The sequence below is a fragment of the Procambarus clarkii genome, chromosome 48 (assembly GCF_040958095.1).
Source record: "Procambarus clarkii isolate CNS0578487 chromosome 48, FALCON_Pclarkii_2.0, whole genome shotgun sequence".
Lineage (NCBI taxonomy): Eukaryota > Metazoa > Arthropoda > Malacostraca > Decapoda > Cambaridae > Procambarus > Procambarus clarkii.
In genome coordinates this window covers 8,399,564-8,426,665 of record NC_091197.1, presented here as the reverse complement: position 1 = coordinate 8,426,665, position 27,102 = coordinate 8,399,564, and the positions used below count along the sequence as shown (strand labels likewise).

General features: G+C 45.8%; 1 protein-coding gene and 1 non-coding gene across 6 annotated transcripts in view; one reads left to right on the top strand and one right to left on the bottom strand.

Annotated features, from left to right (window-relative positions):
- The window catches only part of LOC123764741 (cell adhesion molecule Dscam2), a 63,933-nt gene that overhangs the window by 10,465 nt on the left and 26,366 nt on the right, over window positions 1-27,102 (bottom strand). For 4 of the 5 annotated variants that reach the window (XR_011222339.1, XM_069302552.1, XM_069302554.1 and 1 more), the window contains exons 15-28: window positions 26,705-26,890; window positions 26,316-26,456; window positions 24,878-25,033; window positions 20,600-20,749; window positions 20,159-20,289; window positions 19,450-19,536; window positions 14,939-15,203; window positions 12,558-12,740; window positions 11,205-11,390; window positions 9,154-9,260; window positions 6,403-6,592; window positions 3,599-3,770; window positions 2,591-2,776; window positions 2,150-2,328 (exon numbers count right to left, since the gene is read on the bottom strand). Coding sequence is in view for 4 of the 5 variants with exons in the window: in XM_069302552.1 (XP_069158653.1) it covers window positions 2,150-2,328; window positions 2,591-2,776; window positions 3,599-3,770; window positions 6,403-6,592; window positions 9,154-9,260; window positions 11,205-11,390; window positions 12,558-12,740; window positions 14,939-15,203; window positions 19,450-19,536; window positions 20,159-20,289; window positions 20,600-20,749; window positions 24,878-25,033; window positions 26,316-26,456; window positions 26,705-26,890 (2,319 nt within the window). In the remaining variant the exon portion in view is untranslated. The remainder of the gene's footprint in view (window positions 1-2,149; window positions 2,329-2,590; window positions 2,777-3,598; window positions 3,771-6,402; window positions 6,593-9,153; window positions 9,261-11,204; window positions 11,391-12,557; window positions 12,741-14,938; window positions 15,204-19,449; window positions 19,537-20,158; window positions 20,290-20,599; window positions 20,750-24,877; window positions 25,034-26,315; window positions 26,457-26,704; window positions 26,891-27,102) is intronic. The other variant, XM_069302553.1, reaches the window with a different exon arrangement.
- LOC138351223 (5S ribosomal RNA) lies at window positions 1,444-1,562 on the top strand. Its single transcript, XR_011222374.1, has one exon. It is a non-coding gene; the product is annotated as a 5S ribosomal RNA (ribosomal RNA).

The following is a 27,102-nucleotide window of genomic DNA, read 5'->3' as shown; positions in this document are numbered from 1 at the left end:
GTTGTTGACGGGGCTTGCGTGATGGGTGGCCCCCCCTTCTCCCAGTTTTGCGGGCTTGTTCGGTGGGCCTGGAATTTAGTGGATGGGCCGATTATCCTGCCGTAGAATTGGTTTTGGTGACTACAGGTTTTGTCTTTGTAGCTGCGATCTATGTGTGGAATTGGTACCTTCGCATCAGGTTATTGTGAAGTTTGTGGAAGAGGGCAATCCTTGCCCCTGCCGGACGCTGCTGGTATGGTGACTGTTTCCGACTGGAGTGGTGCTCTCCCTTTTGTCAACATTCATGATGCGCCCCTGGAGTTCCCGGAGGAGCTGCTGCAGAGGTATTTTGGGCGGTTTGGAACTGTCATGAGTGTGAGGATTAATATGGTTTCCTCTGGGAAACTTAAGACTGTCTGGACCAGTATACACACACTGGGGATGCGGCTATGGTCGGACATCCTGTCCTCGGTGCAGCTCATGGGATATTACATCCGTGTTTACTACTCCCGTCAACCTCTGGATATTATGGCGCACCCTCGTGAGCATGGCGAGCATCCTGAGGTGGCGAGCATCCTGAGGTGTGGCTTCGCTGGGAGGCGTACTGTATAAGGTTTCCGGTAGCGGAATTTCCGGACAAACAGTTCTAGGGGTGGCTTGTGTTGCTTCGCCTCCCCCTTGCTGTGTTTGTTGTGGGCCCATCAGCCTGTGGTAGTGTGTCTGTTTAACTTTTCAACTGTGTTGTGGTAGTGTGTCTTTGTTTAACTTTTCTACTGTGTTTTATGTTCCCGGCTTCTGTGTGTGTGTTCTGTACTCCCCGATTCCTGTGTGTTCCAGTTCTGTAAGCGTGTCTGTATTAGTTATGTATTTTCCGTGTGGCCCTTCTGGCATGGTTTGTCCTCTGCGTCGCGTGTCCCCTTTTGTGCCTCATGGCTGGTTTTGTGGTGTGTGTGTGTGTCTTGTTTTATGTCCTGATTAATATTTTGTGCTTGTCATGTTCTTATGCTACTGTTTTGTAGGCCCTTCCGGTCTGGTTTTGTGCTTTTGTTTATTATTCATTGTAATTTTTTTCTGTACGAATTTCTTACTTTTGTTCGCTGGCTTTGCATGTAAAAACAAACACAATAAACGTAATTGAACTTTTTTGTGAGACAATAAGATACTTCTGAAAAGGAGAGAGTTGCTTAAGCTAAATCTACCCTCTTCTACTTCAGGTCCCTCAAGGGGCTCAAGTCCAGTGAGGAAAATCCACAAATCACAGTACACAAATAATATTTTACGTTACACATTAAAATAGTTAACACTGCATTTTAGTGTTACACTCTTGGTGCAAAGTACTGTAGCTCCTAAGGATTCTGTCTATCATTCCATTTTCACATATCTAAACTATTTGATGTGGTACACTACTGATGTCCTTAATACTTATAGTTATCACAAAGTTGACACTAATCTATAGTGATGTATGCCAACGGCCATACCACGTTGAGAACACCGCTTCTCGTCCGATCAGCGAAGTTAAGCAACGTTGGGTTTGGTTAGTACTTGGATGGGTGACCGCCTGGGAACACCAAATGCTGTTGGCAATAATGTTTAGTAGGGAGCCGGTCGGCCGAGCGGACAGCACGCGGGACTTGTGATCCTGTGGTCCTGGGTTCGATCCCAGGCACCGGCGAGAAACAATGGGCAGAGTTTCTTTCACCCTATGCCCCTGTTACCTAGCAGTAAAATAGGTACCTGGGTGTTAGTCAGCTGTCACGGGCTGCTTCCTGGGGGTGGAGGCCTGGTCGAGGACCGGGCCGCGGGGACACTAAAAGCCCCGAAATCATCTCAAGATAACCTCAAGATGTAAGGTGTGGGCATGCGGCATGCTACATAATGTACACTACTTATCTTTTTAACTGACTTCAACACTATTGCCAGAAATATTTATAACTAATGTCTTAATTATTATTTAATTACGCTGTTTTACAGCGTAATTGCTTTAACCGATTTACTAAACCCCTCTCTTATATTCACGAATACAATCTTACAATTACAACACAATCACTGCTTAAATAAAGGCAAATATAATACTAATTGTTAAAACAGCACAATCAGCTTTACACGTCTATAAACTTGACCGAAACATCAGTTCTAAACACATAAAATAAAGAGAGTTCGTGTTACTTGCCTGTTTCTTTAAATTGGGAGAGTGAGCGCTGGCGTGGAGCACGAGGGTACGCTGGAGACTGATGGTGGTGAGGGAGGCGGTCACTGTGGTCAGGATGGCCAGGGTGGTCCAAACACTCCCGAGGGTTCATGGCGTGTAGGGACAGGCCGTACTCTAGAGTGCCCTCCGAACTGCCCACGCTGAGTACAAGATCACCACAAAGTGAAATAAAACCAATATGCACACCACAACAGGACGAAAAGACAACGATGAAAAGGTCAGTTTGGCAACAATATGGTAGCAGGAGGTCTTACATAAACATGTTTTAGAAATCATACACAATTCTTGTATTATGGCAGCTGTGGTTCTTCACAGTTACGGATGCTATTCAGGTGTATTTTGAAAGATTAATCTAGATAGGGAGAAGGTTATATAGAAGTGTTAGTATAGCATATGAGGTACCTGAAGGTGGCATAGGGACAGATTTCGTAGGGGTCTGACGTCTCATCTTGCGTCTTGAGCGAGGCCAGAGATCCTCGAGGCTTCTTGGTGGGTGTCGGGGAATACAGGTGGGCGCGCGTGAGCTCAGAGTTGCGCGCGTTGTCGTCCTCGCCACCCCCCTTGTTCTCCAAGTTCTCCCCCTGCCTGCTGACCAGACACAATGTTCTTGTTACCTGTTGACTAGACACTAACAGTAAAGCTGTGAAGGTGACAGTTGAAGGCACACTCACACACACACAATCTTACGCTGGTCTTAGTAAAGGAAGGCGAGATATTTGGTTCTCGAGGAAGACGTAGTACATACAACGTTACACATTCTTAATACGAACATCACATTCAGCAGATTATGGAATATAAATAGCGGGATGAGGGCATGTGCCGCTTCTTTCTATGTCTATTAACAAGAGCTTACATTCGCAATTTAATTACAAAATATGCGAAGTAGAGCAATGTTTAAAATATATGTATTTTCTATGAGGATCTTTTAGCCAGCAAAACTGCTGACACAGTAATGTATAGTGTAAATATTATGAAGTTGAAAGAACGTGGTCGTCGAGTGTGTCAAGTGTGAGCATGATAATAGCGGCAAGCTCACAAGTCCCCCCAGTGATACATGAGTGTAGGACACGATGCCGGCCCCATGGATGGGCCCCCGGGGTAGGACCCAGGGAAGGGTCCCCGGGGTGGACCCAGGGAAGGGCCCCCGGGGTGGACCCCATGGGAGGACCCCGGGGTGGACCCCATGGGAGGACCCCGGGTTGGACCCCATGGGAGGACCCCGGGGTGGACCCATGGGAGGGGTCCATTTGTAAAACACCCCTAGACCAGTTAAACAATTAATTGGCTGGATATCACCAGACGTGCAACGTAATACTCCGTTGAAATTTGCGACAATTTGCGCAGTTCTGAATTCCAAACGCAGACCCGCCTGTTGCCACTAACTTCCCCTCCTGACAGCAAAGCACTCACCTGTAACCACCGTATCTTCGCCTCCTGACGGCGACGCAGACACAAATGATGAGAGCAGCAGCCAGCAGGAGGGCGCTGACCATCCCCGCCACCACATGAGCATCCAGCCAGCTTCCCGCCGCTGCAGGCCTCTTCATCACCACCTCCTGCACGGGCTCCGCCGCGATGGGTCCTGTAGTGTCAAGAGCAGCTTGAAGACTGCTTGCGTCTTATCTGGCTCATGCCTATAGTGCCCTATATTTTGTAAATAATTTTGTAGACATGCCCAACCACTTGGGCTGGACGGTAGGGCGGCGGTCTCGCTCCATGCAGATCGGCGTTCAATCCCCGACCGTCCAAGTGGATGGGCACCATTCCTTCCCCCCCAAATCCTTATCCTGGTGCCTTCCCAGTGCTATATAGTCGTAATGGCTTGGCACTTTCTCCTGATAGTTCCCTTCCCTTCCCTATTGTTACGACCCTGGGTTCTCCAGTGGAAACCAGAGGTCAAAATTGAGCTATTAAACTTTCTGGTAGTACAGTTAGGTGCATCACTAGCGGCAATTGTTTGTATCTTCCCTGCCAGACGTAAGACTATTGTTGTTTCTCAAAGAGCATTTAAAGACTGAGCTGGGGGTTGATTATTAAATAATAACATAGGCACCAACTTTGCTTACTAATACTTTCTAATCATTTGTAAAGTAACAATACATTGCATAGGGGAAGATCTTTAATGTGCTTAGCTGCACGATCAATTAGGCTCCTTCCGGCACCACGACATGAGGGAGGCCAGCTGGTCGCTAGGAGCTCTCTCTTCTCTGGCTGGTGTTCGTGCGGACAAGACCTACTCTGTGGCTGCACCCCTACTCTCCCTTCTCCTCTTACTTATTTCCCTTACCCTAAGTTCCTGTACCCTTAAGTTAAGTATTATATGGTGTTAAGTGTGCCTACTCTGGTAGTAACGATTGGTGAGACCTGGGGGTAGTATTTGCCAGTGTTTTGGGTACCCCTAAGTGTTGTGTTTTGTATTAGGGTCCCACGTGGTTTCCCTACCCTAAGCTGCACCCAGCTTCAGTGCTTATCCAGTAGTACTTTACCCTAGCTTGTTATTAGTGTAAACCTTGTATCCTGCCTAAGTGGACCAAGGCTTTTAACGTAAGATAGTGTGGTAAAGTTATTATTATTATTGTTATTGGTGTGAGTGTATATGGGGGGTTGTTAAGGGGTTAATAAATAAGTACATGAATTACAGAGTATCCCTTCTTCCTATGTGGGAGCGCATTGATCAACCCTTAGACTAACATATATGGTCTAGTAGCAAGTTATTACTACTGTGGATAGTTTATTTTGGGGGCCGGGCCTTTTAGCTCTCCCATATTTGATACTCTGTCTTCTAACTACCCTTACCCCTTAATAGTACCAGTTTCCCCATAGAAGCATAGCCCACACACATATATTTATAACACCTATCAATCAACGATACAAGATTTTTAGACAAAATTACACACACTTTCCGGTTCATTTTGGCTAAAAGTTAAACGAATGCAACTTACTACCAGCAGATTTGTATAGTACATCAGCCTGAAGCTTACCATTAGTGAATATCAAATCTCAATCTGGGCGAAAATGTTACTCTCATTCAAATCATATTTATTTACTCGAGTGTTATGTCCATTACACTCATATGTCCATTGTCTTGCCAAGCAATGAAGAACATCTACTTACTCAACATACCAATAACAGTATTCGCTCTTATATGAAGATATAAGAAAATGAAGAGGCAAGAAAATATCTTAGTCTTATGCCTTAACCCATTACCAGTGACCAGTGGTGTGGCCGTGCTACCACCAGGTTATCTTGAGATGATTTCGGGGCTTTTTAGTGTCCCCGCGGCCCGGTCCTCGACCAGGCCTCCACCCCCAGGAAGCAGCCCGTGACAGCTGACTAACACCCAGGTACCTATTTTACTGCTAGGTAACAGGGGCATAGGGTGAAAAAAAACTGCCCATTGTTTCTCGCCGACGCCTGGGATCGAACCCAGGACCACAGGATCACAAGTCCAGCGTGCTGTCCGCTAGGTCGGCCCAAATATAGATCCCCCAAACCACAGGGGGTCCAAATATAGCCTAAGGGAAACAAAGATAGGTGAAAGGGTTGGCAGTCTTCATACGAGAGCGAATACTATTATTGGTGTTTAAACAAGTCGATTTTCTTCAAGTTCAAGTATGTTTATTGAGACAAGAAAAAAATACATCTCGGAGGGATAGAGTAGCTTAAGCTATTTCTACCCCCCTCCCCTCGATTTCCTTTATTACAGACGTAACAGCCAAACAACTAAACATGCACAGGAACTATTTAGAAGTGGATACATAATAACCAGAGTCTTTACCTTAGTTACTTTAGTTATGAATCATTATTAATGAAAAATTGTGCAAAGTTCAGTGCAAATTTGCTACGTCATTATCATACATAACTATATTTTTTTTAAATTAAATGTTTCATATTTTGATTAGAAATTTAAGGATTATTTTTAAATTTTAGAAATTCAATAACTATTTTCTTACTTAACATTCAATATTTACCCGCTATAAAATTAAAATAATAGTTTTGATGGATTATTTTATATATATATATATATATATATTATATATATATATATATATATATATATATATATATATATATATATATATATATATATATAATCATAATTTACTGACCTCCACTGTGGTCCATGGTGGCCACACTATACTGACCACTGTGGTCCATGGTGGCCACACTATACTGACCTCCACTGTGGTCCATGGTGGCCACACTATACTGACCTCCACTGTGGTCCATGGTGGCCACACGGTACACGATACATGTGTCTCCTGCAGTAGAGGCTGCCGTGACACGCAGCAGGTGCCAGGTGGCCGAGGTCAGGTCACACAAGCCCAGGTCAGTGGTGTCCCTGGTCACGTGGGCGTACAAGGGCGCCCAGGACTCCTCCTCCGCCTCCCTGCCCAGCTCCACCTGTCACGTCAAATATTTATATCAGCTTTCGAAATATATTTCTGGAACAGGATGGGTCCACAAGTCAAGAGAGACTCATAAGAATTGTTATAAAAATCACACACTGAAGGAAAAATATCTTCGGAAAGCTAAAATAAAACTACAAAGTTTGGAGGACAATATAGATCCAGGACAGCACAGTGACACTAAACTGTCATCAAAGGAGCACATGAAAGGTTTTGTGAGAGGAATCTTTGCTACGCAGCAGATTTATAAATCCATTTTATATTCACTGTTTGGGGAAATTGTTTTCATTTGTAGACAAAAATGATAATATGCAGCAGTTATAGGTTCCTATACATGCACATGCACATGCACACACAGACACACACACACACACACACACACACACACACACACGCAACAGAACTTCGAATGAATGCATAAATATAAGAAGAGTATCAAAGAAAGTACGAGAATGATATTGCGTTTAAAGCAAAGAAACAGCTAAAACTACTGCAGTCACATAAGGAGGAAAAGGACAGTGAACGAGACACAGAAGCCAACAGTAAATGGGAGGGTTTTACATAGAAAGTGACAAGGAAATTTGCAAGGTACTGAAATCTATTTTGCATGGTGTGTTTACAGCAGTGCCTGAGCAGCTCCCAATGTTAAAAGAGGAGATAATCCTGGATGGGGGACTGTTGAATATTGAGGTGACAACAGAGGAAGTAAAAAGAACTACCATCATCATCTGACAAAACTAAAGGTGTTGGACTAGATAATGTATCACCGTGGATGATAACAGCAACAGTACATGTCCTCAGCGTACTTCTAACAATGGCCTTTACCCGAGTCACTTACAAAGGAAGAACTGTCCAGCTGCTGGAAGAACGAAAATACTGTACCAATTTTCAAGAAAAGATAGAGAAGAGGCAGTTAACTCCGGACCAATGTCCCTAGAAGTACGGGAAAGAAATATTAGGATAAGACTGGTAACACACACCTAAAGAGAATTAGGTATGTAAACAAACAGCAAGGCTTTGGGGAAAGGAAATCATACCTAACGAGCTTACTGGAGTTCTATGATTAAATAATGAATATAAGGCAATACAGCGAAGCTTGGGCAGATTGCGTATTTCTGGACTACCAAAAAGCCTTTGATACAGTATCTCACAAAAGATTACTACACAAACATGAAAGGCCGGCAGAGGCAGAAAAGCAGTGACATGGGTAAGGAATGACCTAACAGACAGGAGTTAGAGAGTAACAGTAAGGGGACAAGAAATTGAACTGTCCTAGAGAGGCAAGTAGAGTACCTCAAGGATCTGTAATGAGACCAATACTTTTTTTCATCTTCGTAAATGTTGTTAACTCAAAAAACTCAACCTACAGTTGAGTCTTATGTCGATTTTTGCAGATGTAAAATTCATTAGATAAGTTGTGACAGATGAGGAATAATATTCTCAAAGATGATTTAAACAAGCTGCAGAGCTGGTCCAAGACATGGCTACTGGAGTTCAACACGAGCAAGTGTAAGGTGATGGAAATGGGAACAGGTAACAGACCTTAAGGACAGTACACAATGAATGAAGGGAAACTACATATCTCTCATGATTAGAGACGACGACCTGGGCGTGGACATAACACCAAACCTAACTCTGGAAGCTTGTCTAAACAGGATAATGTCAGAAGCATACTCTTTACTAGCAAAAGTTAGAACGTCATTTAGAAACCTAAATAAATAGGAATTTAGATCGCTGTACATTGCCTGCATGAAACAATATTTAAAGCATGCTGCCACATGCTTAAAAAAACATAAGGAAACTCTAAAGGGTTCAAAAGCGTCTGATGAAGCTCGTCCCAAAACGGCATAGGATGGGATATGAAGACTGAAAGAATTAAACCTGATGAGGCTGGAAAAGAGGGGAGAGTGTAACATGATAAGAGATGAACAAAATACTTAGGTGATAATGACAGCGGGAAAAAAAGGAAATGTTCACAACTGAACAAAAGTTCATGTGTCGTGATCGCTGAACCCAGGCTCATTGTGAACATAACAATTACGCAACTATAGCCATTCAGTATGATTCCAGTCAAGTGCAGTCTCAGTGAGAGGGTGTGTTAGCTAGAGCTCCGAATGTAGAAATATTATCATTGCAATAATGGAAGGTGTGGTGATGGAACTGATGAACCTAGTTGGAGCTCAGAGCAGAGATGGAGTCCCTACGGGAGGAGGAACGACAGCTCAAACAACATCGAGAAAAAACGAAGGTGGAGACCAGTATTAAAGAGATCTCGTCGTGGAAAGTCGTAAAGGACCGGGGTCTTAAGAAGACCCCTTCTATGATCTCAGGCCAGACGTACCTTCCAGTGTGTGACGGGGCAGCCTAATTCAGGCCAGACGTACCTTCCAGTGTGTCAGGGAGCAGCCTAATTCAGGCCAGACGTACCTTCCAGTGTGTGACGGAGCAGTCTAACTCAGGCCAGACGTACCTTCCAGTGTGTGACGGGGCAGCCTAACTCAGGCCAGACGTACCTTCCAGTGTGTGACGGGGCAGCCTAACCCAGGCCAGACGTACCTTCCAGTGTGTGACGGGGCAGCCTAACTCAGGCCAGATGTACAGGCGCAGTGTCACACACGTTTCATTCACCTCCACCAGTTTTGCCGGGTCTGGTCGACCAGGAGCTGCCCCCACAAAACAATGTCAAAATTCAACATGAAAACAAAACTACTTATGACAATTATATTTACTCGGCAAAGTGTATAAAACTCCGTATTTTATCATTAGCTACTGGCAAAATAACCGATGCCAGTTGATCAAAATCCTGTTATGTCATTTCTGAGGTAAATGTTTAGGTAAAGCTAGCCGAAATTTGTTATTTGTTTACATATAAGAAGGTACTATAGGTACTATGGGTTATGTTACTACAGTTTCTGATGATTAATGTGGTACGTACTGGCAAAGCCACAAACACAGCTGTTGTGGGAAATGTGTACTGGAGTTGGTGAGTGTCTTTATACAGTAATAGTGCCATGCTGGCCAGTAGGGGGAGATGCCAGTTACAGACAAGATGCAAAACTGAGGTGAGAGGACTGTACGCAAAGGCTGGAAGGACTAGTGCTGGAAGGAAAATGACTGCAGGTCGCGATTATGTTGTAAAAGAAAAATTAAATGTACCCTCATGCCCCCACTTAAGAAGCTCAAAAGCATCTAGCCGCTCTCAGCTGAGGAAAAATTCTGAACTAGACAACCAATGCTGATCTGTTTAATTTCTAGAATAAAAGGAACGAATAAAAAGGAGAGGAACGTTTAGTGCTACGAGAAAATCATTGGAGTAGGATGGTGGGATCAGACCAGCCTTCTGGGTTACCCTTGACACGCCCTACAATTAGATCATGTTATGATCAAAGTTACACAACCACAAGTCCTCCCGGGCCCACTAGGGCTCTGCAGGCACCTAGCTGGTAGACAGTCTTAAGTCTTATAAGTGCCCCTCATCCACTCTGGTGAAGGTAATAGTGTTTTACACTAAACGCACGCCTTGGATTGACTACCAGCTCAATGCCTTAACATTAGTGGTGGATCTAGGCAGACGTCAGGTTGTGTAACCTTTAGCATATCATGGTCCATTGGCAAAGCACGCGTCCGAGCCGACTCAGGAAGCAGGTTTGATCCCACCATTTTCTACAGCTTCGACACAGAACAGACAGCAGACTAGGACCTCATCGAGCTACAACGCTCTCCCACAGAGTTCCGCGACTCCGGCCTCACTCAGAGCTCTGCTCTGCTGTTGCTGTTACAATAACGTTTTATTTTCATATCCACAAGGGCCGTGACGAGGATTTGAAACTGCGTCCGAGAGCATCCCAGACGCTGCCTTAATCGAATGAGCTACGACATGGATCCTCGCCACTGTGTATTATGGTTGTCTTGGTCTGGTCTCTACTACGTGCATAATTTCTCAGAATTTATTTAATGGCAGCGTCGTCGGGGACAGGAAGCCAGAGGCTCACCAACGGTACCCCCATTTTCCTTAAGGATTTTCAGTTGGACTGTAAACAAATTCAATTTATTCGAGTACTGCAAGTATATCAGAGTCCAGGTGTGTACATCAGAGACCAGGTGTATACATCAGAGACCAGGTGTGTACATCAGAGACCAGGTGTGTACATCAAAGTCCAGGTGTGTACATCAGAGACCAGGTGTGTACATCAGAGACCAGGTGTGTACATCACAGACCAGGTGTGTACATCAGAGACCAGGTGTGTACATCAGAGACCAGGTGTGTACATCAGAGACCAGGTGTGTACATCAGAGACCAGGTGTGTACATCAGAGACCAGGTGTGTACATCAGAGACCAGGTGTGTACATCAGAGACCAGGTGTGTACATCAGAGACCAGGTGTGTACATCAGAGACCAGGTGTGTACATCAGAGACCAGGTGTGTACTGTGTGTTTAATAATAAAGTTATGACGCAAACATCATGCTCCTTATATATACTGTTGTCAATGTTTACCCGTGCAATGTTTATGAACCATGGTGGTACTGTGTACTGTGCATGCCGCTTCTGGTGTACATGCAGGCTGTGAAGTAGCAGGTTGTGCATGACCGGGAGAGTATACTCACCGCTGCCGAGGGTGTTGGTGACGAGGACGGCGCTGGGCGTGCTGGTGCCGTGGGAGTTCCAGGCGGTGAGGTAGAGGTGGTGAGGGGCGCCACACGGGAGGCCCCTCACAGTGAGGCTCCTCACCCCGGGGTCCGCCGTCGTCTCCACCCACTCACCCGCTGGCTGACGGTGGTGGACGGTGTACCCTGCTCCACGCCCCGCCACATCACCACGTACCGTTAAGAATTACTATATTAGTTAATAACACACGCACAATATTATATATATATATATACCTAACCTTGCCAGAGCCGTTTCCCACCGCCGGTTACGGTGCTACTAGGAAGGCCATGAGGATACACTACTCTTAAGAGCACGCAATTTGTTACCAGTAATACAAGACCAACGACCCGGCCAACGGGCAAAGACTTAGGAATTAATAACTAGGTAGAAGTCGAAATAAGGAACACCGTTGTAGGATATTGGACAAGTGCGGATAACTTCCTTAGCGGCAGCGTCCGTACGCTCATGTAAGTGCATACCAAAATGACTGGGAACCTTACGGGCTCACCATAGCCCGTGCTACATGGACATTTCGTTCTGAGTAGCTAAATCTAAAACAACAACTGGGAACCCAGCAAAACTCGACTGTCTAAAATCTCCTTGAGATAAGAAACACCCAATGTTGAATTTCTACTACCACAGGATGGACATGATTATAGGGACTCCAGAGCCATGATGACTCTGCGAGAGTCAACTACAACAGCAAAGGAAGATTTAGATTTTTTAAATTTGAGACAGCGAGAAAGCAGTTGACGAAGAACATACAAAATTGGATAAAACTCTGCCGTGAAGAGCTTTATCTAGTCTCAACCTTATCTAGTCTCCGGCTATCAAACAATATGATGATCGCCGTTATATTGGAGTCTAAATTACTGGGACCAGCTCTCTAAGAACATAACCTCAAGTGTTCGCAGCCTCCTTCGGTCACCGGCATCAGGACCAATGAGGCTGTCTAACACACTAACAATGACTGACTTTCTTCCCCTTCTCCTACCCTCAAATTCAATTCACAGCATTTTCTTCTACCATCAACCATGCCCAAACGTCCTCGGTATGTGGGTTATTGACTCGGTATGTGGCCCTCCCCATCTCTCCATTATCACTTTGCTTTCTAGTCTATTTTAACACTAAGAAGGTTCTTGCGGTGTTTTACAGTACAACTAGAGCCCTTGTGCAGTGTTTTACAAGGCAGCTATGTACTACAATTATTAAACAATCATCAATGTAAACAGATTCTTCATTCTTTTAAAACCAAAATATTTAATGAAAGCATTGTTTACGATATCAGCAAACACTGATGACATACTGACCCAAGATGGGCGCGCCTCCGTCATCTGCTGGCGTGATAGTGAGGTTGAGGGCGTGATGGGTGGCATGGGCGAGCGTGAGCGTGGGCGGGAGTGGGGCGGTGACTGCCACAACCAAATGGGTCAAGCTGTCCACACCCACACTGTTGCTGACCCAGCACGTGTAGTTGGCCGTCTCCCGTACAGCTGCCGGTCATAACAACACCTTATTACTGTATTATATTGTCTCTCGTACACCTGTTGCTCATAACACCTCATTACTATATTACAAGAGAGGGTGCCTTGTGGGGGTGGGGGGTGACCGGGTGTCTGTCTCCATCCCATTCCTTTCTATCTATCTCTCTTATTTCCTTTCTTTTTTCCCACTCTCCCTCCCTTCTATTTTCCCTAAATCTCCCCTGGTCACTTTTCTGTTAATCCTCCCATTTTCTCTAACCCGTGGGTGAAACATGCTCCAACATTGACTCAACATTACAGACGTTGAATCAACGTTGATGCAACATGAAGCGCTGTTGATTCAACGTTGATAACATGCTAGAAATGAATCAGAAAACACTATGGACAGTCTAACTCTCATGTCAGACGTCAGAGGACTTGTTGGTTCTACTTAAAGATATGCATGGGGGGTGGGGGGTGGAGGTTAAAAGTCACTGACCCCTAACCTCACACAAGTACACACACTAATACAGATTTTTATAAGCAGCCGAACTAAACACAAAAAATATATAAATAAACACACGAACACCAAACTCATTCACACACACACACACGTGTGTGTGTGTGTGTGTGTGTGTGTGTGTGTGTGTGTGTGTGTGTGTGTGTGTGTGTGTGTGTGTGTGTGTGTGTGTGTGTGTGTGTGTGTGAGAGAGATCTTAGAGGCATTAAATATGCCAAAATTAGAAGATAGAAGAAAAAGAGGTGATATGATCAAAATAGAAACGGGAATCGATAAAATTGATTTGCAAGAATTCCTGAGACCTGGAGCTTCAAGAACAAGAGGTCATAGATTTAAACTAACTGAACAAAGCTGCCAAATAATAAGACAATTCGCTTTCGGAAACAGTGATATAAAGGTGGAACAAGTTAGGTGAGAAGGTGGTGGAGGCCAAAACCGTCAGTAGTTTCAAAGAGTTATATGATAATGCTGGGAAGACGGGACACCACGAGCATAGCTCTCATCCTGTAACTACACTTAGGTAATTACACCCCCCCCCCCACACACACACACACAGGGACCGACAAGAATGAGAGGAGAGGATGAACCAGCAATGCTTGATCTGATATTTACCCTAAATGAGTCGGATATAAGGGAAGTCAAGTTGGAAGTACCCTTGGGAACGAGTGATCACAGTGTATTGATCTTTGAGTACCTGGTAGAGCTAGGAATTATCTCCCCCCCAAAAAAGAACTAGAAAACAAGGGGCTGACGTACCGAAAGGGACATTATGAGATGAAAAAATTCCTAAGGAATATACAATGGGACACAGAACTCAGAACTAAGTCCGTACACGACATGATGGACTGTCGGCCAAAAGTGTCAGGAGGCAGTAAACAGGTTTACCCCGGCCCGACAAGAAAAAACCAAGAAGCAAAAGAAAAATCCGTGGATTAATAGGGCATGTATGAAAGCAAAGAAATTGAAGAAAAAGGCGTGGAGGAACACTAACAAAGGGACACTTAGGTGGAAACTTGATGATTCCCAAATGAGCCAAAGAGACATTAGAAAGGATTTTTTCGATGTCGGTAGTTAACAAATGGAATAAACTGAGGGAGTGATGTGGTGGAGGAAGACTTCATACAAAGTTTACAATGTAGATGTGATAAGAGTCCAATAGGCTCGGAATCCTGCATTCCAGTTGATTGAAGGCTGAGAGGTGGGGACCAAGAGGCCGGACCCCTGCAAGCACAACTGGGCGAGTATTCACTCACTCGCTGACACACACGCTGTGTGTATGTGAGCATGTGTGTGTATGTGTATGTGTATGTGTGTATGTACGTGTTCATATATCTGTGGAGAAAGGGAGGAGCACGTTACTGCCACAAAATATAATTATCAATATGTAGCTAATAACTACAAAAACAACACTTTAACATGGACAATAATGTTTAAAATTTATAATTTCTTTAAAAAAAAATGTTTATTTCCAAGACATAACTTTTTCCTGTGTGTTGGCTTCCGCCGTCCTGCTCCGAGGATCGTTTTATAACACAGTGAATGTTGTAGTGTTAAACGTATCTGCACAGTACTATTATATGACGCCACTAACACTGTCTGTGGGCAGGTGTGTGTGTGCAGGTGTTTCCCAGCTCATACATAAATAAGACATCCAGGTGAAACCTACCTTCATGATGACACACTTGGAGCAGTGTTTAATACCACTGACCTGTGAGGTGCAGGTCTCCCCCTGGCAGCAGCTGTGTCAGCGGCTCGCTGCTGACGCTGCTGCTGCTTCCTTTGGTCCAGGAGATGTTGGGTGGTGGTGACCCAAGGCCCCGGCAACCCAGAGTCACCCCAGACCCCGCACCCACCCGCCACGCCCGCCCACCACCCACAGCGATGGGCGGGTGTGAAGATGTGGGGGTGGGCAGGGCGGTGAGCCGCGGCGACTGGCTGCCCTCTCCTGCCACCGTGGCAGCTGTCACCCATACCTGACAAATGTGGTAGTGAATATGTGGGCCTGCAAGCAACTTCACGCAACAGTCTTACCGATCAGCCCCCCGGCCAGGCTCACGGAGTACAACTCTTAAAACCAATTACAAGTAATGAAATGAAATGATTACGTTATGTACATTGTAGTACATTGTAGATGAAACTTCACAGTAACGTTACTGAAAATGTTGACCAAGTCACACACTAGAAATTGAAGAGACGACGACGTTTCGGTCCGTCCTGGACTATTATCAAGTAAATTGTGATGAGACGAGGGAGGCGCGGGCATTAAGTAGGCAAGAGAAAGGTGAATAGATGGAAATCTTAGAGGAAGATAAGAGCAAGGCATAAGGTACGGAAGGTAAGGTGAAATAAAGGAGGTAATAATAGAAATAAGAAAGGGATCGTAAGAGAAAACAAGAGAAAGAAAAAGATAAACGGAAGGGAAGGCTTATGTTAGGTCATGTTTGTTAGAACGTTTAGAACATTTGAGTATGTACTGTGAAAGGGAAGAGTCAACAGCAACAAAGCCAGGACTCAGGTTCATGTTGGGTAGGTTGTGTATCAGAGCCTCTACTCTTCACAGATTCGTCTGCGAAGAGTAGAGGCAGGAAATATTATTTTAGAGGAAGATCAATCAATAGGATGATTAGGGTCCCTAACATGACAGAAGAGAGAATAGTTTGTATCTGCAGACTTAACACTTCGTTTGTGTTCATCAAGTCCGTCATTTAGTGTACGGCCAGTTTCACCAAAGTATTGGAGAGGATAAGACGAACAGGAAATAGAGTAGACACCAGCAGAATTAGAAGCAGGAGGAGCAGTGTGAACCAGATTACTACGAAGGGAGTTAGTTTGTCGAAAGGTGAGCTTTATGTCAAGAGGACGAAAGGTATTAGTAAGAGTTTTGAGTTCAGATATGAAGGGAAGGCAGAGCACAGTGATAATAGTGTTGGAAGCAGGTTTAGGATGAAAGAAATTACGTTTAGCTTGAGAATAGGCACAGTTGATAAAATGTAAAGGGTAACCTTTATATTTAACCTAAAGAGAGAAAGATTTGTAGATAAAAAATTTCAGAATGCAGAAACTGGGGGTCGCTGATGCGTAGAGCGCTGTGGAAGAGACGAGGACACTTTTTTTTAACAGAAGGAGGACGGTAGGAAAAGAAATTAATGAACATGCCACTATGCATGGGTTTGCGGAAGACAGAAAGAGAACCCGGACACAGCTGTGAACGTGAACGTCAAGAAAAGGAAGGAGGGAACCTTGGTCGACAAGGAGCCCATCCTCTAAACAAAGACCCAAAGTACATTCCATGCATCTGCCAAACCCCGTTTATGAATGAAAAACGGTTTATACACGACTCACAACTGATGACGTTCGAACACTTCCGGAACAAGTGCCTTACTGCCGAATTTTGTTCGAACCACAACGCTGTAAATGCTTCACCCACGTACTACAAATACAAATAATCGCCAACAGAACCTAAACACCTAACCTAACCTATACAGAGCCTAAATATGTACAATAAAATAATAAAAATAATATTAATTTATACTTGAGAAAATTCCTGTTTTGAATGAGCAGCATGTTAACATTTATGAATGGTCTTTGGGGTCGACCGCTGGATGGAATGGACGTGGTCTGAGGACGGGTTGGGACAAGAGTCAGTTCACCCGAGGCAGTTCTGAACAAGACTTGTTCAAGTGGGCAGAGTCAGCGGAGACTGAATTATCCAGCCTGTCCTCAGGTTTCCCAACGTCAGGAAAAAGGTCAAAATAAAGTGTCCTCTCCTAACCTTCTAGTGGACCCAAAACAGAAAACGGAACAGTACGTCACTTTCGCCAGCCAATTCCATTTTCTAGTACGACAATTTGTGGTCTTAAGTAACGCGTACGATCGAAATGCGAGTTCTTTGTAAGAGGAAAAGTTGAATTGTTTGTGATAACCAGTGAAGCATTGGTGACTGGACCGACGAATCTCGGGATGGCCCAGTAGAGTTACTAGACGGATTTATCATCCGTCTGTAATCTAAGTTAAGGCTTATTGTAGGTGAAGCCTTTAGGTGAAGCCTTTTGGGGAAGCCAGCCAATGTTTTGCTGGAGAACAGTCAGCGTGTTGCTGGAGAGTCGAAGTGGTGTAAAATTTTAAATTTTGCCCCGAGGGGCGAGTTTATTGGGCAGCGCCACTGATCTTGTGAGTGGACACACCGCCATAGCAGCATGTACAACACTCCCCAAAAGGAAGAAAACCCACTGGGTTGTTCATTCTGTCACTTGTACCCAGACACAGCTGGGACTTGCTTAACTGTCTTAAGTGAACAGCTCCTCAAGATTAACATCTGTCAACCCTTAAAAGCTTACGTTATCTTGCGGGAGCAAAATGGGGAAATCTTTTAAGAACAGCATCAATATTTGACAAAGAGTGTTTCCCTAATTCAAACAATGTGCGGTTTATTATTCTACACATACTTCTAATGTGTCTCAAGTGTTCACATTCACGTAGATAGTGGTTAAGGCGGTGTCCAGTCACTCATCACAGATTCTGCAGCTTCGCTGATCAACAGTTGTTTCCATTCCGTATCTCCATGGATATTTGTATCCAAGACGGATTCTCTTACTGATTCTCTCCCGCGTCCCTCCTCTTCGTCCATAATGATTGGGATTGCCAGCTGCAACCATGTTGTACCATCGTACAGATTCACTGGTTTGGTCTTCTATCCTCCTTTCCTCAGTTACCTTGTCACTGTGATGTTGCCTGACAATACCTCTAATTTGTAGTAGCAGAGTGGTGTTATGACATGTGGAGGACTGGGCCATGATTTACCGAGAAAGGTGGACTCACCGGCGTCCGTACCAAGCCAAGGAAAGGCTCAGGGAAGGTACCTGGAGTGTTGTACGATAGAAGTAGAAGTGGACTCGACGGGATAGAAGATAGCAGAAGTTCTTTTGTAGTATCCTGTAAGAAAGCTACACCTGCGGTGCTGTGTTGCACACGCGTCATAAGTGTACAGTATCTAGTCTTCCATTAAGGATAATTCTTTCATTCATCAACATACACCGTACATCTTGACATACACGGCTTAATTTACCCAAACGAGTCGATACGTGTATTTTGTATGAGATAAACTAATCTATGTATACCTGGAGGAATACTGTGGTCGAGGCCACGAGTGTATACCTGGAGCAAGAGTAAGATCAAGGCTACGAGTGAAAGGGAAGAGGAGTGAGAGGGAAGGAGAGGGATTGAGAGAGAGAGAGAGACCCGGGCACTGCAGGTGCCTGGACCTACTAGTTAATAAGTCTACTAGTATAATAAGATATACCTTATCTCACAATTTTGTATATATCAGTAACAGTATATAGCATACTGTATAAAATTAGGTCAGGAACAGTAGTACAAGATGATATATCAACAATATCAACAAGACATATCATGCAACAAAAAAGTATAACATGACATACAATTAACACATTATAGCAAGCCATATATACCAGAAACACAGTATAACCAGACATACCAGCAGCAGTATAACCAGACATACCAGCAGCAGTATAACCAGACATACCAGCAGCAGTATAACCAGACATACCAGCAGCAGTATAACCAGACATACCAGCAGCAGTATAACCAGACATACCAGCAGCAGTATAACCAGACATACCAGCAGCAGTATAACCAGACATACCAGCAACAGTATAACCAGACATACCAGCAACAGTATAACCAGACATACCAGCAACAGTATAACCAGACATACCAGCAACAGTATAACCAGACATACCAGCAGCAGTATAACCAGACATACCAGCAGCAGTATAACCAGACATACCAGCAGGGGTATAACCAGACATACCAGCAGGGGTATAACCAGACATACCAGCAGGGGTATAACCAGACATAGCAGCAGTATAACCAGACATACCACCCCCCCAGCCAATGTACTGACAACCCAACATAACACATACGCAAACAAATAACACATACAAAAATGTCAACCCATGGTGGACAGGCCACCGAACTTTCAAACCTCCTCTCTCTCTACACCCGCATCCTCTTCCTGAATTTCATCTCCCTATCCCTCTACCTCCCCCATCCTTTCCATTCCCTATGGACATCAATCCGATCCAGACATACCAGCAGGGGTATAACCAGACATACCAGCAGGGGTATAACCAGACATAGCAGCAGTATAACCAGACATACCAGCAGGGGTATAAGAGAGAGGAAGAAGGGGGGACTCACCTGTACTCTGGAGCCAGGAGTCAGGCCGTTCACCTCCCTCCAGGTGGCCTCCGACCCTCCAACTCCCACCACGTCTCTCACCGCCACCTGCAACACCACCTGGGTCACCTCACTGCTCTCCTCACACCACCTGGGTCACCTCACTGCTCTCCTTACACCACCTGGGTCACCTCACTGCTCTCCTCACACCACCTGGGTCACCTCACTGCTCTCCCCACACCACCTGGGTCACCTCACTGCTCCCCTCACACCACCTGGGTCACCTAACTGCTCTCCTCACACCACCTGGGCTTTCCTCAACATCTGAGCCACCTTAGTACTCTCTTAACACCTCTCTCTACTCTTCCCTAAGCCAAGCAAACTTTATACCGTAAAGTTGCCATCTGTGAGAGAAGAGGACCCAAGAGACAACAGCTTTCTGGTTCTTTTTTGTTCACGGGGCTGACTGTCCTCTTGTGCCAGTGCTTGGCACTAGGCCTCCGGGGCGGACTGTCCTCTTGTGCCAGTGCTTGGCACTAGGCCTCCGGGGCGGACTGTCCTCTTGTGCCAGTGCTTGGCACTAGGCCTCCGGGGCGGACTGTCCTCTTGTGCCAGTGCTTGGCACTAGGCCTCAGGGGCGGACTGTCCTCTTGTGCCAGTGCTTGGTCTTAGACCTATATGATAATATATTCATCCAATCACAATACTCAGGTCACGTGTCCACACCCACCTGGTCGTCCCTGGCAGAGTAGAGGGTGTAGTGGAGGATGGTGCCGGTGTAAGGCTGTGGTGGCACCCAGGTCACCAGCAGGCTGCTGCCTCCCGTCACCACCACCCGCACTCGTCTGGGAGGGCCTGGCACTGACGACATCCAGGGTAAGGCAGTCAGTAATATGAAAGTGTTATGTTATTAAACGGTAAACTTAGCAGTGTTCTGACCAACCAGCGAGTATACTTGAGTAATTAACAAATTAAGGGTACAGAGAACACTCAGTGAATATACAATAAGAGGTACACCACTCTGAAAATGTTGGTGTACCTTACAATGGACTTGCAATAAATTCAATAAATCTTCCTATTATACATCTACACAGTAGTCAATAATTATTAATGCAAATATATAATCACAGTAATAAATGCATTAATAATAATAAAATAATCATAATATTACCATCGTCTTCTGTGAGACAGAAAATGGGATGACTGGAAGAACTGTAGCCGACCTCGTTGAAGGCCTTGACCCGGACGCTGATGTTGGTGGCTGGGGGCAAGCCGTCCAGGTTCTTCTCCAGGTTGGTGGTGTTCACCTCCCACCTGCTACCTGCACCACAAACCCATCACCTTCACACTATATAACAACCATAACAAGTGAAAATAGCTTCGGTATAATTTTGGTGGAAAACTGAGCCAAGCGTGAAGTGCATGGTACTTGTAGCACTTTTAGGACTTAAAATAATACAATAAACATGAAATAAATGAGTTTAAGTAATAGTCAAAAGAAGGTACCAAGCTGGGATGACTATGTAGAACAGCCCTTGTCGCTAAATATACAAATCCACTAAATATCACTCAAGATGCCAATAAGACGACGGAAAAGCTCAATACGAGCTATAGCAAGGGAATCAGATTCACCAAGGAGTCTATTAAATGACAGCAAACTCCCAGGCACATTAGGAAAGCAACAAATACGATCATCTCAAAAACTTGTGGAATTCTATACTAGGAGGAGGAGGAGCATGACTAAGTGGGACAATGCAGTTTAGAAAAAAGGGAACAGGACTGTTGCGGCCTCACTTAGCCAGTAACTGGGTTCTTTATTTCAAACACTGTGAATTGGGCCTTAGTGTCCTCTTCTTAGTTGATCCTACCCAGAGTCATTGGTAAGTTATCAAGAACTGGCATGTAATAATTAATGGTTGAAAGGGGGGGGGGGTTAAACAATACTAAAAAGAACCTTCACCAAGTACTTAAATATATCTATATTCATATATATATATACATATCACACTGCGAGTGTCACTTTTGCACAGGACACTAATACAATAAATTCCGCAATCTTCTTTTCCCGGCGAGTCCACTTTATCTTCTATTATGCAACATTCAAGTTCTATGGTCCTCACACCGGTGAGTTCACTCTACTCAATACAACATGGGCTAGTCCTACCCTACCACTTCTCCCCAGCAACACACTAGCAGAAGTCTCCAGCAACACACTGACAAGGGGTCACCAATAATAGGACAGGGGGTCTCTATCACCACCCTGGCAGAAGTCTCCAGCAACACACTGACAAGGGGTCACCAATAATAGGACAGGGGTCTCTAACACCACCCTGGCAGAAGTCTCCAGCAACACACTGACAAGGGGTCACCAATAATAGGACAGGGGGTCTCTATCACCACCCTGGCAGAAGTCTCCAGCAACACACTGACAAGGGGTCACCAATAATAGGACAGGGGGTCTCTATCACCACCCTGGCAGAAGTCTCCAGCAACACACTGACAAGGGGTCACCAATAATAGGACAGGGGGTCTCTATCACCACCCTGGCAGAAGTCTCCAGCAACACACTGACAAGGGGTCACCAATAATAGGACAGGGGTCTCTATCACCACCCTGGCAGAAGTCTCCAGCAACACACTAACAGAACTCCACACAGTCTTACAACGAACCTTAACAGATGACAGTATCAACACAAGGATAACATATGGATATATTAAAATCTATGTACTACACAGGGATAAATTATGATGACAGCCTTTCATCGGGGAACAGAAAATGTGGTCGAATGCACTGAAAAGATGGTGTTGACATCGTCACCTCCCTCAACAGAGGGCATTGTCATCGACCCACCTCCTAAATGAATTGTGGTCGGGAGCACTCAACAGATGGTGTTATGGTATCGACACCGTTGCTGAAGTGTGAAGTGGCGATTTCGGCGCCATCTATGGATCTGCACAGCTCCCAGGTTTTAGGCGAGACGCTGACAACGCCCTCTGTTGTTGGTGGTGGCATGGCATCGGTGAAAGGCTCCTTTTTCTTGACTCTGTTAGAAGGTGAGGTCGATGAGGATGACCTCTGGTGGGTGGTGTATCGAGATCAATGCCATTTAGGTTGCGACCACAATTACACTCTCAGTTCCCCAGTGGATGGGTGTTATCCTAAGGTCACCCAGTATACTGTCTGTCTAGCTAATGACGTTTTATATTCACAGAGGTAGGGCGATTGCGCTGAGGGGGGGGGAGCAGTTCACCTTGGACAGTCCAGAACTCTTGACTAGGTCCTGCGTAGAGGACAAAGTGGCTGCTGCCGGTTATAGCAGTGTTTAAGCTGCTGGATTTATGCAGTGTTGTATGGACCGACGTACCCGGGAATGGCCAGGAAGAGTTACGAGACGACAGTGGTGCGTTTATGGTGAAGTGTTGCTAGTGAGCGACTGGAGACTTCTGCCAGGGTGCTAGCTACCCCCTGTATGTGATTATTTGAGACCCCTGTTAGTGTGTTGCTGAAACCCTCTACCAGTGTGTACCTGGAGAGAGGAGGTGCGGTATTGGCACAACATGACTATAAGGGGTGTGTGGACTGGCCCATGTTGATGGAGGACTCGCCGGTGTTTGCCATTAAATGTGGACGACGTGTACGTATGAAATGGTTGTGGACCTGAGAAGGGGGAGGAGGGTTGGGTAGAGGAGCATGACGTCATGCACGAGCACAAGTTACAGGAGAAAGAGAAAAGATGCCGGACCTGTCATCTTGCTTCGGCGAAAGATATGCAATCTTGCTATCTAAAGTGGAAGATGGTCTGTTAAATCTTTTGTCACACTGGGTGGCAAAACACCACCTCACAACTATATTTCGAGGCGCCATTTCCAAATTTCCAACACCTATTGCAAAGTTGTGGAAGGAGACGTATTCCTGACTGGAGCATCTGGCACCAGCAAGTATTACCGAAGACGGGAGGATCCGACCATACAAATTTACCTTGCCCAGCTTAAGAATGACTACCACCAGGGAGCTGACGGAACGTGTCAACTTGAAGGGCATGATAATCCTGGGCATCGAGCTTATACTTAATACCCTCATGGTAGTCCTTACATTCCTTGTTCCCCATCTCAAAATGGCCAGAAGGAGTGTGCCAAAACTGACATTCAGTAATACATTCTTGAAGACTAGAACTGAGGCCTCACCAACATGAGATCGGTAAGCTAGGAAAGTGGTCGCCTCCTTAGAAAGGCTTCAATGACTGAAGTGCCATTCCGGGTGAGATTGAACTTAAGTTGGTCTTTTAATTTGCAACCAGAGTCTATAAGCTGTCTATGTGCAAATCGTCAGGGTAGATACGGTCATCATAGTAGACATCAAAGTATTCAGGTCACGTAGTGGAATCAAACAGATCGTGGAATGTTGTAGTAAATGCGGGAAATGTTGAGCTCGATGGTGAGTACAACGCTTCAGACGACATAGAAAGAGGGAAAGGGAGGAGGTGGGGGGGGGGGGGAGGTACTGTAGTAAACATCAAAGACAGACACCTCTGGTGTCGTGGTAGTCGCCACGGTGAACCTGGAGGTCGACCCTGTCCAAGGAAGAGGCTGGGGAGGGAGAAGACCTCCCTCGACAGGGGAGGGGGGTGGGGGTAGCTGGACCTCGACAGGGAGGGGGGGGCCTGGACCTCGACAGGGAAGGGGGGGGGGAGGCTGGACCTTGACAGGGGGGGGCTGGTACTCGACAGGGGAAGGGGGGGCTGGTGTCTGCCGCACATTGTGAGGAAATAGTCAAGTGACGCATGGACACTAAACATGCAAATTTGCTGCCGTAATGTGATTAATTTTTTTTACAGTTTAAGGAGCAGTAAGTCTAAGGAGCAGTAAGTCTAAGGGAACGAACTAGAAGGGAAAGGAGCCAACACTGTCAAACTATTGTTTTAGGAACACACGACATGACCAAATGGGATACTTGATTATTCGACTGATGTTGGAAAGGCGGGGCCCAGGAGCTGAAACTATGATTGCCGTCAATCTTTTCAAAAACTCGAGTAGAGACAATAGAGATACAAGTTTACCCTAGACACACACACAGATCAAGTTTAGCTTTAAACAAGGCTAGAAAGGCGGGATCCAAGAGCCAACGCTCGATCCTGCAGGCACAAATGTGAGTGAGTGAGTGAGTGAGTGAGTAGGTGAGTGAGTGAGTGAGTGTAAAGAAACAAAAAAAAAGTAGTTAGTAAACAGTTGATTGACAGTGTAGAGGCGGGCCGAAAGAGCAAAGCTCAACCCCCGCAAAACACAACTAGGTGAACACACACACACACACACACACGAGCCGGAGAGGCGTCAACACAACAACTTTACAAGTGTCAACAAACGGACTGGCCTTCCAGCAGAATTTAGAGGCAAATTAAAAGACCAACTTTAATTGAAATATGAACTGTGGCCGTGGCGGCCATGACACTTACTGCCGCTGGTGTGACGGTGGTCAGTGGGCGTGGCGATGATGGTGTAGCCTTGGACGGGGGCGTGGGCGCAGTGTGCAGGTGGGGGCGACCACCACACCCGCACCCCGCCCCGCCCTGACCCGCGACACGACACTCCTGCAGGCGGACACGACGGCGCTGCGGGAGGGCAACGTTGTATAACATGTGGCAAGGTGGGGTGGAGATGGAGGGGGAAGGGGGGGACATGAAAAAAAGAGAGGGGGTAAGAGGGGACATGAAAAAAGAGAGGGGGTAAGAGGGGACATGAAAAGAGAGAGGGGGTAAGAGGGGACATGAAAAAAAGAGAGGGGGTAAGAGGGGACATGAAAAAAGAGAGGGGGTAAGAGGGGACATGAAAAAAGAGAGGGGGTAAGAGGGGACATGAAAAGAGAGAGGGGGTAAGGTGGGGACATGAAAAAAGAGAAGGGGTAAGGGGGGGACATGAAAAAAGAGAGGGGGTAAGGGGGGGACATGAAAAAAGAGAGGGGGGTAGAGAGGGGGTTAGGGGGTAGAGGCGGGGGGGGGGGGAGGCACGGGGGAGAGCCAAAGGGGGGAGGGGGTATTAGGCGAGGAGGGGAGATGGGGGGGGGATGGAGGCAGGGGGAGGGAAGAGGTCGATGGGGGGGGGGGGAGGGCGGAGGTTGAGGCAGGGCGAGAAGACGACGACGGGGGGGGGGGGGGGGGGAAAGAGTGGTATTCCATTTAGGGTGAACATGTGGTGTCCTGTAACTATGCCTTAACCCTTTCCCCCTATATATACACACAAGGCACCTATCCTCCCCCGCCTACAACCACACACCTGCCTCCGTCTTCATGAGCCATGTAGACACCATTGCCACAACTCTCATGGTTCAGGAAAATCTGATTACTTTATCATAAAAATATAATAAGTCTGCTGTTGATTTATTGTGGGCTATTGGAGAGCATACTGACACCCACAGACTAAGGCATTTATATAACTGATTCAACGGTTATGATAATTAAATATATTTTACATATTTTTATCGTGGTCAAATAAGAGGTGATGAAATACTTGTATTTTTGATCAATTATTAATATACGGGAGAGATGTTCAATCTTTTACCGCGAATTCTTTCAGAACTTAATGGCGTCCACATTCTCCAGAAGGAAGCTATACCGCTACTGTGCTGTGCTTGCAGTCAACACAACGTGCATTAACACACGCGAGATGCTTGAAAAGAAAGCTTCATTTCCGTGTGAGTGTCGACGCTTGGCTGGTTCTGTTGCCTCGGGGACACCCTCTCCATGAGGGTCATCTCTACCAGCACCACAGCCTTCGCCAGGAGTCAGGCTTCCTTGCCCCTTCCTGCCCAGGAGTAGAGGAGCTGAGAGCAGCGGGCAGGAAGGACAGCCCATCTACACCACTAAAACCCTCAAGAACTGAGTGTGCCAGGCTCACCATCATGGCTAGTGGAGTCTACTATCCTGGGGGAGGATAGAGGTCCGGGTCCTGCTCGGTTGAAGGCCCTGACGGCGACCTCGTAGAGGGAAGCTGGCGTCAAACCCCGCACCTCGTACTGCTCCACCACCTCCGTGTCGCCTGAGCTCACGGAGACAACACATCGGCTAATTATTACTTAACCCTTTTCTCGATAAACAAGAGATTCATAATTTATTATTGTGCCAAAAGGTGAGATTTATATTCATAAATGCATTCAGCACCTGACAATTAAATAAAACCATACAAAATATGTTGGTAAATATAGTCTGAGATTGGCAGCATATATTGCCGTTGATGCTGTGATCCACAAGACTCAAAATAATCTTCAGACACTCAAGTCGTCTCACCTGAGGCTGTGGTGATGGGCCTGGTGATGTAGGTGAGGTGCCCCTGCAGGTTCTGGCGACGGAGGGCGATGGTGTAACCCCTGAGGGGGCCATGGGTGAGGTGAGGGGCAGGGGCTCGCCAGGTCACAACTAGGGAGTAGGCACCTCCTGCAGTCACATGCACATCCTGGGGTGCTCCTGATGGTGCTGTGGGAGGATATAGTTTGTATACATGTTTGATACAGGATTCAGTCGTGCTATACACTTGCCTGACACGTGACTCAGTAGTGCTATACAGAAGTAGTAGGAGAGACCGCTTAGCGACGAGTTTTGGTTTTTGGGAAAATTGGTCGCTAAGCGGTACACCATTTAAGACTGAACTTAAGGTTGGATCGAGTCCATTTTCAGAGGATATGTTA